The sequence below is a fragment of the Antedon bifida genome, chromosome 4 (assembly GCF_963402885.1).
Source record: "Antedon bifida chromosome 4, ecAntBifi1.1, whole genome shotgun sequence".
NCBI lineage: Eukaryota > Metazoa > Echinodermata > Crinoidea > Comatulida > Antedonidae > Antedon > Antedon bifida.
The window spans coordinates 4,849,138-4,864,704 of record NC_136229.1 but is presented as its reverse complement, the minus strand read 5'-3'; the positions used below and the strand labels follow the sequence as shown (position 1 = coordinate 4,864,704).

The window sequence follows — 15,567 nt, the reverse complement described above, 5'->3', positions numbered from 1 at the left end:
CGTTGACAATTTTATGAATAGGGTCTGTAAAAAAAATCATAAATTAGCCTAACATAGGCTGCAGTGGCGTTGGCTAAACCCAGGGGCCCGGAGCTTATGGGGGCCCCTGAGCAGTGACCAGAGGAAAAAACAGGCATATTAAAATATGTCTAAAAAGGCTAAAAACGCCCCAGTCCTCAGCGTTGGAGGGCCACTTAGGGTTACGCCACTGATTGATGAATATTAATATTATTTTTTTTACTTTTTGCAGATATCCGAACAATTTTGATCTGATATGGCGAACATTCCGGTGAGTAGGTACTTATTAAGTGTATTGATCGTAAGGATAGGGATCGATTGTTCACATGTGGACAAGTTGTGAATTCTTATACTGTAATAATAATATTTAATAATAATATTTATTCGGTCATCAATGTAAAAATAACCAGGAATGAGAATAGCTAAAGCCCAAACAGATTCTGCACTCACTCCATACAATACAAACAGTTAAGATAAAACCATATACAAGAAAAATACAAATAAACTATACATAACATGAAATATAGTGTTTTGTTAGAGCAGCCTTAAATATTGAAATTGTTTGTGTAAACAAAAGAATGTATCCAAGGGATAAAGAAAAGAAACCGTATAGACTTCATTATTCATTATTTCTCCTGCGCACTAAATGACTTCGAATCATTGTGAAAGACTAAAGCTAAAACTAGAACATGAAACCCCTGCTATAACGCGTCAGGGTCCCGTATTTTTTTTAGATTTCGAAATGTTAATTCTTGCCGTAGGCCTATAATTTGTGTGCTATAGAAAAAGCATTGGATTACGTTTGTTACAGGATAGCTGTGACGTAGCTACATATTTTGTCAACAACACGATGCGCGGCATTGTTAATAATATTGATCTAACCGAATTCCAACTTCGCATGTATTCTGTTGAATTACGATATTAAACAATTTATTAATGAATTACCGTATGTTGTTATGTTATAAATTATTTATATCATTCTATGCGAGTACGTTTTAATACGTTAAATTGTATATGGTTGTGTACAAAAATATGGTTTAAACACAAGAATGCAAGCCTGCATAAATTATTATAATGAACCAAATTATTTTTTAATGACAATTGAAAACCGTAATCTATAGCCTTTTTTTTGGCATTATGTTAGTGACTTGATGGTTATTTAAACAGTAAGTAAGAAACCCTGTTGTTTTTTTTTTGGACAGGTTGTAACGCAGCCAGGTGCCCCATCGGGCCCACCGGGCCCACCAGCTCCAGGACTGGCCGGCGTTCAGTGGATGTCCAAACCAGATTCGACCCAGTTTTCCACAGCATGTCCTCCTGGACTCGAGTACCTGGCATCGTTGGACCAAATTCTCGTACATCAAGTTATTGAGTTGGCTGAAGGTGAGGATCTAAGCATATAATACATTTTAAGATTCTTTCGTGATATAGGCAATATTGTTTACCGTTTGTTTGCTATGTGAATAGCAGGTCGAGTTGCCCTGCAAAGGGTGGCCTATAAGTGGCTATATGATGGTTTCACTGCCTTCAATTCATTAACATTACTTAATCACATGAGCGGTCACTAAACCGATTCCATCCTGAGCATGTATGCCTATAGGACAGTAGGTGACAATACAGCAAAAAGAAATCTCCTTTAACATCCCGTAAACCAACAATAATGATCTTTCTTTTTTTGCAGTGCTAACTGGATTCGAGACAAAAAATCGTTATGCATTGAAGAATTCCCTCGGACAGCAAGTATTCTTTGCTATGGAAGGTAGGCTAATATGATACCTTTCTATTTACCTTGTATGCCACGCATACAATGCATTAGACTTGCCCCAAGTCTGTAGTTATTTCGAGGCTTTCGATGTTTGTCTGCACCTGAAATCGGGCCTGAATGTTTCGAGCTCAAGTAGTATACGTATGAAACGCCATATGTCAAAATGTCAAGTCAAAAACTCCGTCGGGAACCCAGACTACCAATGCATGTGTTTTAATTGACGAATTATCTAAAATTCCTCTATGATTGTAGCAAGTCGAGTTTGGACTCGGTTGGCGTAAAAACCTAAAAATCTATACGAGTGATAGAGAACGAAGTACTGCGCTACTATCATACGTGTACGTAACTCAATATTTACTTCTGCATTAGTTTCTTAATGTGTTTTTCATTTATATTTGATATATAGAGTCAAGTTGTTTAATGCGAAATTGCTGTCACCAAGATCGTGGTTTTGTTTTGCATCTAACTGACAATTTTGGCCAGGTAAGCATAGACATAATCGGTCGGATGCCCACCCGAAATTTATAAGCGCCTTGGACACTTTCTGTACGTTTCAAATTGAATTAATAATAATGTAGGCTTATAATTCAATTCAATTTCTTTTATTTCGGAAAATTCATCCATATCAACAAACGTACAAACAGAAAAAGAAAAGAGAGAATTCGCAAACTCTAAGCTTAAATATATAAGATACTTTCCATCTACAATACATTTTTTAGTTATGGAGCAAATGTTTGCAAACACAAGCAACAAGAATATTACAACTATTCAACAGCATTGTTGGCATTGGGTATACTATCACGACCATTTTGATTATACAGAGTTTTCTATTACAGTATATGAAACTGCGTAATTTTTGCGCCGCTTAATTTTTGCTTTTAATTGCCTTAGGCCTACAGCGAAGGCATCGAATATTGCGAAATCGTAATTTTGTATAACCTGTGTTAAGCTATATACAATAGTCGCATTCAAATTCAGAAATCCCTTTTCAACGACCGTATTGTTGGCACATTGTATTGATTTTTATGCATGATCTATTAACTAACAACAATTATCTCGATACAGTATGGAAAGCAAAAAGCGACAAATATACAAATATAAACTATTTTTTGCTACCGTACTTCAACCAGTCTCACTGACACTCTTAGTCGATTAAAAAATAACTAGAAGCTAGAAGGTTCAATTGTTAATGTGAGGAAATAAGAAAGTTGATATCTTTTTAAAATTAAAGCAAATCACTCTACAAATTCTTTACGGTACCACCTATGCCGCCGGTGTGTATTTTATAATTTACAATTTATTTATAATAATTGTATTATATCTTTCAGGAAGTAATTCGCGTTGTCCGCGAGTTCAAGTGTTGCGCTGGCTGTTGTTGGTGCGCAAATGCGGATTGTTGCGCCTTCGAAGTCACCATTGAAGCCCCTCCAGGCATACCTGTTGGTTACATGCGCCAATCGTAAGTATACTGCGGCAGATGCGTAGTTTAGTGGGAGAATACATATTTTGCTATTCCAGACAGGGGCGAATTTAAAATATATTTCCCCTACAGTTTGAGTTGGCCCGAACAAAGGCCACCCGCATGCAAAAGACAAAATATGTCTGAAACGTGCGGCATGTCGCTCAATTCTTCGATGCAATTTCGGGGATTCGGGTCACATGCGTAGGTCGTCATAAATCGAAAGCTAGTTATAGGAGTGTAACCCGTAATCAAAGCAATAAATGTCCATGACCTGAAAGCCTGAAAGTAGAGGCCTAACCAGGATTACCATGGAGGAAAACCAATTCCTACCTGCCAGGTAATCGGATGTTAAATTTCCGGTAAGAATTAAGTTGACTTTTACTCAATTGTAGGCCTATCTGTCATTACTTTGTCACTTTGGATTATGCATGATTCCCACTAGAGACGCAACACAGCGACATAACGCAACGTAAGGAATTTGACCAATCACAAGCGATGAATTGCTCGAACTGTAGATTGTCATTGGTCAACTCGCTTGCGTTGCGTCTACGTACGTTGTGTCCTAGTGGAAAGCAAGCTTTACAATAATCACAAAGCTCCCCTACATTTTATTTACGTACGGTAATGTTTACCTTTCTTGCCTCTCTCTAGAAAAACCTGCTGGAAACCATTCTATCAGTTGCTGGACGCTAACCGCTCCCCGATTTTTGAGGTTCAAGGTCCGTGTTGTCCTTGCCAAGCAATTTGCTGCACCGAAGATGTTCAGTTTGAGGTATTTATCTACAATATAAACCTAATAAGGGGACACCTCCGGACCCTATCTTGAACGCAATTCATGGACGTAAGCGCGAAGCGATAGATCATCTGTCGCTTGTGATCGTTCAATTCACATTCGTTGTGCCTACGTCGTTGTGTTGCATTGGGAGAAGCAAGCTTTAAAGTGTGCATCCTAATTAGAGCTGGCCGTTGTGTGGCGTAAAACAGAGGCCTGAGGCCCCTGGTTTAGGAACCCTAAGTGACCCTCCAACGCCGGAGACTTTAGGCGTTTTAATTTTTTTTCTGGGGGGGGGGGGGGATAAGCAGGTGAGCGGTCATATCCGTTACGCGACTGTTAGACCTACAATATTGCCCCTCAGAGAAGAAAGTGTCCCCGGGGGTGTTTTAATAGAGATGTTCCCCTGAATAGGAATGACCCCAAATGAGCGGTTCTGCCGGCGTAAATAGATTATTCGACGGTGCTGGAAATACAATAATAAATGTTTTATTCTGTTGCAGATCGTAAGTTGTCAGACGAATGAGAAAGTAGGAACTCTAGCGAAGCAATGGGCGGGATGGTTTCAGGAGGTTTGCTCCAAAGCAAACAACTTCAGCGTTCAATGTAAGTATTTATGTTTATTGTCTTGCGTGTGATATGCGTGTAATATTCGTGCAACATACGAATGTTTAAATAACAATCACAATGGCGATCTCCTGTGGTTGATAAGATTTTTTAATTTGGATAGAGTAAACTCAGAATTGAGGCACGCCCCGTTTTTAAAGCTCTATCTAAACTATCAAACTAGTTTGACAAAAAATGTGTCCAATATGGTAGTGATATTCCCAAATATGGTAGTGATATGAGATCATCATGTCCATATATGGGCACATCACATTTTGTTGTAACATAAAGTTTGATAGTGCAGACAGAGCATAGAACTGTGCGTTGTAATATGATTTGTAGCCGTGCATATTTAAGCACTAGTTAGTAGGCATAGTTTAAAGATGTATTGTCCCTTGAAACACAAAAAAATGAAGGTCAAAATATTCTAAATTTAAATTCGCCATATCAAAGTAATATTAAAGTTATTCACTTTAAGTCGAAAATTCGAGCCAAAAGCAACGTAATTAACAGGTAAATTAGTTTGATTACATTTCGTCTGGAAAATCGTCGCCAGCGAAAGTAAACAAAGATTTCAAACCACGAGTACGCATTATGCATGATGCTAATTAGGATTGTTTACAAACGATTGAGAAGGTTTTCACACAGATCGTGAGGAAGTTTTATGATTATGCATACAGAGTAGCCAAACAAGCGCGTTTCATTTAATGGGATATGTTTTGATCGAAAACTTTGACTGGAAGTCAAAGTTATTTTTTTAACAAAAAAACGTCTGTATTTCAGTTTCAACAAATTTTTGGTGATAGTTAATAAGTATTATGATACTTCAAAATGACCCACCTTTTTTCGAAATCTGTTATTTTTTATTTTTTTGGAATTAGTCAAAGGGACAATACATCTTTAAAAAAATCAATGTAAGTTGTAGTGTTATAAGAATCTTGACAATGGCAATTCGTTTTATTCTCCACTTTCTAGTTCCACGTGACCTTGACGTCAAATTAAAGGCTGCCCTCATTGGAGGAACTTTCTTAATTGTAAGTAGACCTATTGTGTATTATGTCGACAAAATTATTAATGTCCCGAACGGCGCCCCGTACTATTGCGTGTTAATATCATGTCTATTTGCTTTCGTTAAAATGATGCTCAAATGGGTTATCCTGCTAAATGAACCATTTTAAGGTACATTCACACTTGTTTCGTATCGGAAAGGAAAACAGCGCCGTTTTAGTTCTTTGATATGATTTTCCATTACAGTATTTACCACAGCACCGTCGCCCGCTCCATGAAACAAAACATACATTAACAAAAAATGCAATCAAGTCAAATACGGTTTCCGTATTCTTATCCTGCAGGGCATAGCCTGTAATATCGTATAGAGAACGAAAACAAATTTAACGCTCAATTGCTAATTCAAAACGAACGAGAATGACGCATCACAGACTATGTAAACAAAAGTAAATTACCTCAATGAATAGCAATTATATGCGCCGCTAATATATCGTATGCTCACTGTAGTCGTACAAAAACACATTAAGAATATTTACTGTATAGTATATTTAATGAAATATAAGATCAGTTTACTTACAAAGGTCGCATTTATTGTGATTCAAGCACGACACCTACGTACACACTTCCTTTATATGCGGTTGATTCTTAATGTATGATAAATACGCACCACCTGTAAGTCTTAATGCAAATTAGACCAATGCTGATCGTTTTTGCATAACGTATGGCTATTTCAAAATAGTATGTACGCCGGGGCCGAGATCCAGACGCAATGCAATGACGTAACGCAACGTAAGTGATTTGACCAATCACAACCGATGGATTATTCGAACAGTGGATTGTCATTGGTCAGCTCGCTTGCGTTGCGCGTACGTCCTAATTTGTAAATCATATGAAATGACTCATTTTTGTTTTGTTTTTTACAGGACTTCATGTTCTTTGAACACCAAGACAATTAAAAATGTACGTTATCATTTTTGATAAAACAAAACGCGATTTTTAAAGTCAGCCGGACGATAGGGTATCCTTGTGTGATTGTTTTTTTTTTCTACTTCATAATATCTATTAGTTAATCAAACTAAATTTAAAGTTAATACAAATATTAAAATAGTGATTTCAAGGCCATAAGGTCATGTTTTTTTAAACGTTCGTCATTAGGAATAAATGATGTCAATATGATTAATTATTTTGTGAGTTTACATCTGCTAGCCTGAAGACAGGTGGCAAATGTTATGCAGATTTTAGTACTTTTAATTGCAGGAATGGTAAACATGCATACAGGCAATTCGGCGTTCTGGTAGCTTGGCGTGATCGCATAAGCTACTATAACGCCGAGTAGGCTATGCGCATGCGCATATTGTTACGCTCGACTGCTTCGTTAGTCTTCTTGCAATCCAAAAGTCCTTCGTAAACAATGAACAAACTGAATTATATTGAATTGTGGCTCGGTGGTGAAAAAGTAACATGCTATTATACCAAAGAATTTTGGTTTAAAAATGTATGTCCCCCAAAAACATGAAAAATGAAGATTAATTTTATCAGACTTTGAATAGGTTATTTTGTAGTTTTAATCAATTTAATCACTTCCATAGAAAAAAATGAAAATAAAATAACAAAATAAATGTTTAAATTCAACCAAAAATCCATTGGCTGGCAGCCAATTAGACTATTTTTTTCTTTAAATTATATTTTTTCAGGTAAATAATTGTGTTTATTATGTGACATCAAAATGGCATATTCAACCAAAAATGTTTTCAGAATTATTTTTTACAGGAGGAAAATACATCTTTAAGCCAATTGCCTTAATTGCCAATCTTGGAAATGCCAACAAAACTGGCTTAATGAAACCTAGTTTGGAGAGCAAGCAGTAGTCAGTGATATAGCTGTAGAAAAATATATATACCAAATATTTATCGGCAGGAATTCGTTGTAATATTCCTGTATTGTATTTCATATTTTGGAGTTATTAGATTTATTGTATATCTTACCCTGAAATAGATTTGTATGTAAATGTTAGAATATAGAAACGTGGTATTAAAACACTGTTTTCGATTGTTTAATATGTTGTGTTTGACCATAATTTGTTGATTTCCTTGTTTATAGAAAGAGCAGCGTCAATCTACTGGAGTTTTTTTTTGGTTTTTTTGTACCATATTTATTGAGGGTGATCCATCCAGCAATTGCTGATCAAGGTTCACAAGACAAACATATACACAAGATACTCTACATAAACAAAGTCTTATTACAAGTCTTCGGGAGTGGAGTTGTAATTTTGTCCTTAGAAAAAATCCTGACATGTGACGGGACTTGAACCCAGGACCCTTGGAGTGGTAGCCAAGCATCATAACCACCAAGCCACAACTCCACTGATTATAAAGTAGACCTACTATCGGTCTCTGCCATTTGGTACCGTACTTTAATGTACCTCTTGTATCTCTATTGCGTCGTGAAAAAAAGAGATGCAAATCGATAGACAATATTTAAGGCTAATTTACACAGACGAGCGATAACGGTAATAAAAAATACAGAATCTATGTTATTCCTTATGGCTATTTACACACAACGCGGAGCGGACGGGCGGATAGATACAGACAACCTACGAGGTTTACAGTTACCGCTCGTCTGTGTGACAGTGTACAGGCTTATAGTTACAATTACTACAATAGAAACGAAGTAAACTCTACAATGTATTACCACCGGTGGTATTCCGGTCGTCAGATGGTGTTTTATCACAACGTATTCCGGTCGTGAGGGGCCTTTTTTATCACGTGGATTTCAAACGGTTCTCTGTGATCCAATATAAACGACCGACGCAATACAATTTATACAGTTATAATAACTATTCATTGGCAGCTTCATGAAATATACACAGACAGTAAGCCGCAAGCGTTACGAGAATGCATTACTTTAATAATAATTATTAATAGAACAGTATTAAGGTATTGTGTACAGTTTAAAATTGAAACAGAAACAAATTGGTTTCCATTGCATTGCTATTATACATAGCTTTATAAAAAAGGTGTTTGTTTGTATACTATAAATGAATAAATTACAAACGCTCTAGTCTATATATTCAGTTTCAATATATCCAATGGAAATAAACAACCAAAAAACATTTGGCTAATACATTTTTGTTAATGTCAATGCATGTTACATTAAAATCGAATCTGGCAAAAACTATAAAACACACGTTGAATGAAGAACTGCGTAAAGTCCACAATTCCGTATTTATAACGGTGCTCTAAAATAGTCTATAATGCGTTTGTGACGTCACTCTTTCAACCACGTAATTCTTCACGAATTGATTGATTCTGTTCTTGCCTGCAGCAGATTTGTGCGATATTGCATCTCTATGTCGACATGGACTTTAAACATTTAAATCACGCATGTTCGGTACAATAATTGAAAGCAGCCGATTCTCGGTACTGTATCTATTTCCGAAGTATCATAGGAATATTTTGGTTATACAATGTTTCACATGTATCAAGTAGTAACCTAACTCTTAACCTAACCTTACACCATGGCACCACATGTGATATAAATGAGATGCCGTATTAACAAATATTCCCATGATACTACTTCGGAAATATATAGTATGTGGAGATACAGCACTGGGAATCGGGTGTTGAGGTGGCGCCTGCTGTTGATTTGGAAGTCAACTTCTATTAACAAAACCAGGTCCATGTATGATCATGGCATTCTTTAGCAATAACAAACTGTTCAATAATGATCTTGCCAATGGCTGAATCTTGGATCACCGAGATGTCCAGTGGTCAGCAGTTGTAAATGACCAATTTAATCTAATTTCAGTTTGGAATACGGGTCCTATAACTTGCCTATTTCAGAAAAAAAAGTTTTACAATCAAAGTGTATTCTATTTTTGGAACACACTTGTCCAATCGTAACGATATTTTCGAATACAATTACCCAAATGATCCAAGACGTAGACACATCCTTCGTGTGTTAAGGCAATGCCACTGACAAAGTTCGAATGCGCGTCAAGCGGAAGGTGAGCTGAAATCTGCTTGTCATTAGTTTGCTTTTTACCTTCTATATGAAACTGAACAATGCGTTGACTATCGGCCATTCCTGATCCATCTCTGCTGTGACCGCGTGCCATGACTGTGCCGTCGAGCGGGACAGTGATCGATACCCAGCGTACATGTCTGTCCACGGGTATTGAGTGTAGACTTCTTCCCGCTTTATCAAGGTGCTGAATTCTGTTGTTTCCGACATCAAGGACGAAAAGCGTATCTCGAACGTCAACTCTAACGTCTGTAGGGTGTTTGAATTTCCCGGGTATCGATCCTTCACCGCCGATTGTACTCATCAGCACGTCCGAACCGGGGTATGGTGTGCCACAATCGTCATCATTGCCTTTGAACGTGTACACTACATGATTCGAATAATCACTCACGTATATGCGTCCTTTACTGCAAGTAGCAAGACCACGAGGGTCACATGATCCTCTACGTTTTACCTTAAATCGTTTTAACAGCTGTCCATTCATGTGTAGAACCTGCAAGAAGCCGGTTTCGTAAAACAGCAAGACAAGGCGGTTCAAGCAGTGATCATAAGCAATTCGAGTCGGGCCGGTATCAATGCCAGGGATTTCAATATCACCCAGATATTTACCATGCAGGTTAAACCTCTGTAATCTTTTATTCTCCTCCGTGTCTGTAACAAGGAGTTCTCCTGACTCTGTAACCGCCAGATCAGAGAACGATGAAGACCCTGGCGGACTGTCTTCTCCACCTATCTGAAGATGGTCTGCGATTGATATGTCAAATGGTTTTTCAATTTTTTGGCCATGTACTGATAAAATGATTCTATGTCTACCTTTCTTCTTTGTGTAAAATGTCACATTGAACGAATTGTTGTTGCCGTCTACCTTGAGGTCGGCATATTCGCCGTCTGGTGTTAGGATTTTGGCGCTAATGTCTCTCAAAGTGAGAAAACTAGAACCAGTGCACGAAGCCTTAATATTCACTTTGCAGCGACCTCCTACCCAGGCTTGACTTCTCGAGACCATGTCAATTTTGGTCGTAGAAATTGTGTAAGGACTTTCCGGTAGTTCCTCTTCAAATACATACAAATGCATAATATACTCGCCATCGCATGAAGGCTTGAAAGTGACCTGATAACAACCATTATCCATGTCTGCTACGATGGCTTCAGTCGGTGTTTTGTCAGGTGTGATCAGAGTGGCCCTGATAAAATCACCACCAGTGTGATTCATTTCTCCCATATAGTCTGTTGCTTGTATTGAAATTATGCATTTCTCTTCAACAAAAGCTGGACCGATATGCACTGTACACCTACTCGGTGCGGTCTTCGTATCAAATTTAACTGTAGAATTCATGCTAGCAGACTTTATATTTTGCATCAAGTTTTTTCGTATGAAATACTGTCGGTATGGCATTGCGTCAGGAGCTTCAAGTGGCGTTCCAGAGTTCTGTTCAATCTCTGACATTGACTCTGTAAGATAATGACATAACTTTGCACGAACAAACTGTGTTTGTGATTTAAACGCTTCATCCGCGTCTATCTCATGACATTCTATAGTATCGATTTGAAGCTTTAATACCTTCTGAGCATGCGTAAGCTCGGCTAAAGGTAAGGCGGAAGCAGATTTCACTTCTGAAACTAACTGATCTTCGTAGTCTTTCAACCATTTGCGACAGTCTCGAAACTTGTCCTTTATGGCTCTCATGTCTGCTTCGGTAGCACTCTTAACGGTTTCCAACGCTGTCGTAACCGACTGCTGTACGTTTATTAGCCGTTCCTTCTCCACTTGCATCCTATTTAATCGCATATTAGTCTCTGATCGTATCTGCTCTTCGAACGTTTGTAAGTTTTCGACGCTATGTGAACCATTCGAGTGTAAACTGTCTGCGCAGATTTTGCACAGTCCTTCTCGACATGTTTTACAATATTCAGTAATTGGCATATCACCATGCAATCCACACGCCTTCCCTGGGTCGTGGTCAGTCCCGTTCCAAACAGGTTGCATATCAACGTATTGTTGCGGTTGCGGCGACCGCTTGGCGGCACAATCAGGACAGTCAACTGTCCGCGTGCCGTCATCAGTAAGTTCGTCTATACACTGTTCGCAAAATGTATGTCCACATGTTGGTATTACGGTGGCAATGTTTGCATTGTCGTCAAACATCTTGTAGCATATCTTGCAGACACATGACGGCATCATGCCGCCGCCTGGGAAAACCGGTATTGGGGACTCCATAGTCAAATTCAAAGCGTCAATCGAGCTAGCACAGTATGGAATATCAACAGCAATTCTTAGTTCTCGTGCCTTCAAACTAGGTTTACACTATCATACACCATCTTTTATGTTAAACGTTGCTGGAAAATCCTCTTCCTACAAAGAAAATGGACAATGTTTAGAGATAATATAATTCTACATCTGAATAGGAAATAATCAGGCTGTTGTAACATTTGTACTCTGGATAAAATATTTAAAACTGGGGAAAGTGAAACAAATTTCCATTTACATACAATTTTTTAATAAATAATAGGGTCTACTTTTGCAATCTGAAGGTTTTTTCCTCAAACATACAAAAGAAAGATTGAAACCATTCTTGCGTAACAAATGTAATAAAAGACGATTGTCTGGGAACGAGGAAACTCGCCAATTATGGAATAGAATACCCTATATTTGAGCTATTAGTCAGGTGTGAAATATACTGTTTTTCAAACCTTGAAACTACAACCCAATATATATTAGACGATAACCTGTATGCCTACATTAACAAACAATTATGAATTTTACGAGTTTTCAATTTTCAGTTCACAGTTGTTTCTGATACTGTAGGCCTAATCTATCTTGGTATAAACACGTGTTTTACAATGCATCACAAACCATGTTCGTCCCGTCCCTCTACTAAAACATGCCTTGCAAAGTAGGCCTATCCAATAATCGAAATCGAAAACAAATGTGGAACACGATATCGAGTTAGTTCAAAATTGTTTGTTGTGTAAAACAACAATTCTAGGAGATTCGAAACTCGGCGTTGACAGAACGAGTATGCCTCTATATAGGCCTACCAACAAATAAATAAAACTGCTTAAATATTTTTGAATAATATATAAGGAATTTACAGATTTTACGCTACACTTTTTTAATATATGCGCATGCCCTCAAAGCGGACATCCTAGGCTTGGCTTTATTACGCACGTATTAATTACAAACGGAAGCAGAGTTCTCCTGGGAATTTTAATGTGTATTAAAAAAAGGTTAAAGTTGGATATGCCTTATTTTTTCAATACAAGATAATAAAGTTTACTGGAGCTGTAGCTTGGTGATTAACGTGCTTGCCAATCCAATCATAGGGTACGGGTTCAATCCTGACCCAGTGCCAGGGTTGTAACTCACGACTTTTTCAACTCCACTCCCTAAGCCTCAAATGAGTCTTAGTTTATAAGCACGATACATTATCAAATAGTTTATCCATCTTGTAATTGGATAGTTGCTCGCTGTTGATGATGCGGATGAAAAAACAACAAATTATCTATCTATTTATCATTAGGCCTACATTGATATGCTTTAATCCTTTCTATTCATCATATAGCAACAACTAATGTAACTAATGTAACTAATGACTTACAGTCATATCATAATCTTACATGGGATGCAGGATACAGATTGTTAGACATTTTATGGTATTTGAAATTACAGTACCGGACGCGTACCGACTACCGGAGGATCCAAATAAATTCTCACACAAGCTATACTTATATCATCACACATCACCAAGCATTACAATCAAACCTCTTACCTAATATGAATAAGACTGCGGAGAGGGGACCGGACACCAATCAGAAATCAGTTCTTCTGCTTGAAAACAAGCCATCACATTGCCTACCCCATGATCTCAATACTATAACCGGTGAACATTTCCAAGTGAAGTATCTGATTACACATGTTCAAACACACAAACATTAAAATTGGGTCTATATATACTTACATATAAAATCTGAAGACATCTTATACTCTACGTCCTATGCGGTTGGCACCTATATTTAGATTAAGGTAGGCCTACAACGGTTAATAATTTGCAAGTACTCGAATCACGGAAGTAATGCCCAATTATAGGTATAATATAATTTCCTTTGTATCGAACACTACTCGTAAGCGACGTGACTAAAATGGTTAACCCTATATACTGTCACAACAATGAGAAATCAAGATCCTCCAAACAACCGGATTTCATTCACATACAATAACAGTGATTGTTGGGAAATCCCCCACTATTTATTATAGGTATTATAAAGTTGCCAAAAGGTGGAATACACAACACGTACATGGGATATGTTTCATGTGTTCGTCACAACCACAATGAAGGAAAAAAGAAAGTACAGATCACCATTAAGTAAATAAAATCGAGTCATGATTCCATATAAAGACTAAACTTGTTGGCATACAATATTCTCATTGAAACTGATATATATACTTCAGGTTAATTATTAATCGGATCAAGGTTGGTGAAATGACTAAACTATTGCTATTTTTTCTATAAGCCTATGTGGGTTCATTCCAATTACATCAAATATTTATAGGTTATTTCCTTCTATCAAATGGAAGTTAACACATACAATTTTTTATGAAATTATACAAAATACAAATCACAAAATGGTAAACATTGTGATTAAATTATTAGAAATGATAGGCAAACTATACCAGAAAGTAAAATCATTTGAAAGTTCCAATTGAAACTTCTGTTGGTAAAGTCATATTAACTATATTAACCCACACATAATATAAAACATTAACGTAACAAAGGCAAATTATTATTATTATTATTATTATTAAAATAAAACAAAATACTAGAAAAGATGGAACCGTATGTTTGATAAATAATGGAAACCCGACTGTGCTGACGGTAGTGTTCACTCCCAATCCGGAAACCCGACCGTGCTCACATTCCGGCCGTGCATGCAGTGTATGATATATATGTGCACTTCTCACACAAATGTTTGCGTAAAGCCTATAAGAATCTCGGACTAAATCGCAAAGAGGAAAGGTTTATAATCCCCTAAATGGAACTAAAACGTCATACTGTACTAAAGTTTTATTTTCATCTATTATTTGAACAATACGGCTTTATACTGTACTATGTAAACCCCATAAATTCTACCACGCATTTAAAAGTAGCTCCGGTAATAAAATCCATCATTGCAACCCTCACTAGAATCTTACACTCACCAATCGCTACATAAATAATTAATGATACTATAGATTTGCATTATATTATTCTTGCCTATACTGTACTTTTATACTTTATTAAACACTGGATACTACTATCTAAACTACATAAATTCAACCACGCATTTACAAAGTACTAATAAAATCCATCATTGCAATCCCCCACGAGTAGCCATGGAGTAAAGAAGTAGCTAATAAAAATAATAGTTGCAACCCCCCACGAGAAACTTACACTTACAAAATCACTACATAAATAATTAATGGTACTTGTTTTGCAGTATATTATTCTTGCCTATACTGTACTTTTATACTTACAATATACACAGTGGCCATTTTCTTAGTGGTTTATCGTGTGATCCTGTTTACTTTTTCACATTGCCGTGTAAATTCACCAAGATTCCATGAGGCTTTCTGTATCTCCCTGTGATTCATTCAAATTATACAGAGGAAATGAATTAGTGAAAAAGCGTTGAGACATGTGAGTATTTATCTAGATTCTTTAATAGCTACTTTTTCAACTCGTCTCACTAAATTCTAAGTAAAATTACGTTACTTCAAGTTTAAGTTGATCATTACGGCCAGTAATTGTTTGGGATGTTTATATTTCAAAAGGTCATTATAGAATTAGGCATATGTTTGTTCATTAATGTATGAATAGGCGTAATTATACAGAAAGTCTAATAGTATAGAAACTGATTTATCGTGTAAACCAATAC

The 15,567-nt window shown here is 36.9% G+C and overlaps 2 protein-coding genes across 5 annotated transcripts; one reads left to right on the top strand and one right to left on the bottom strand.

Annotated features, from left to right (window-relative positions):
- Positions 1-250: 250 nt before the first annotated feature.
- On the top strand, positions 251-7,209 carry LOC144839988 (phospholipid scramblase 1-like). The gene is made up of 9 exons (XM_078695599.1): positions 251-289; positions 1,221-1,401; positions 1,700-1,777; positions 2,190-2,266; positions 3,112-3,242; positions 3,897-4,017; positions 4,521-4,623; positions 5,599-5,657; positions 6,555-7,209. Exons 1-9 carry the CDS (start codon positions 275-277, stop codon positions 6,585-6,587), a joined length of 798 nt encoding a protein of 265 aa, XP_078551725.1. The 5' UTR covers positions 251-274; the 3' UTR covers positions 6,588-7,209.
- Positions 7,210-8,567: 1,358 nt separating this feature from the next.
- Positions 8,568-15,365, bottom strand: LOC144840551 (uncharacterized). Of its 4 annotated transcripts, none has more exons than XM_078696398.1 (2): positions 15,167-15,365; positions 8,568-12,007 (listed from the first exon to the last, which is right to left on the bottom strand). In XM_078696398.1, the coding sequence occupies exon 2, from the start codon at positions 11,870-11,872 to the stop codon at positions 9,503-9,505; it is 2,370 nt and encodes a 789-aa protein (XP_078552524.1). In that variant the 5' UTR covers positions 11,873-12,007; positions 15,167-15,365; the 3' UTR covers positions 8,568-9,502. The 4 variants fall into 4 exon arrangements, with proteins under 4 accessions (XP_078552524.1, XP_078552526.1, XP_078552527.1 ...); XM_078696400.1 differs by lacking the exon at positions 15,167-15,365 and adding an exon at positions 13,614-13,840; XM_078696401.1 differs by lacking the exon at positions 15,167-15,365 and adding an exon at positions 13,418-13,561 and having other exon boundaries at positions 8,568-12,003.
- Positions 15,366-15,567: the final 202 nt, after the last annotated feature.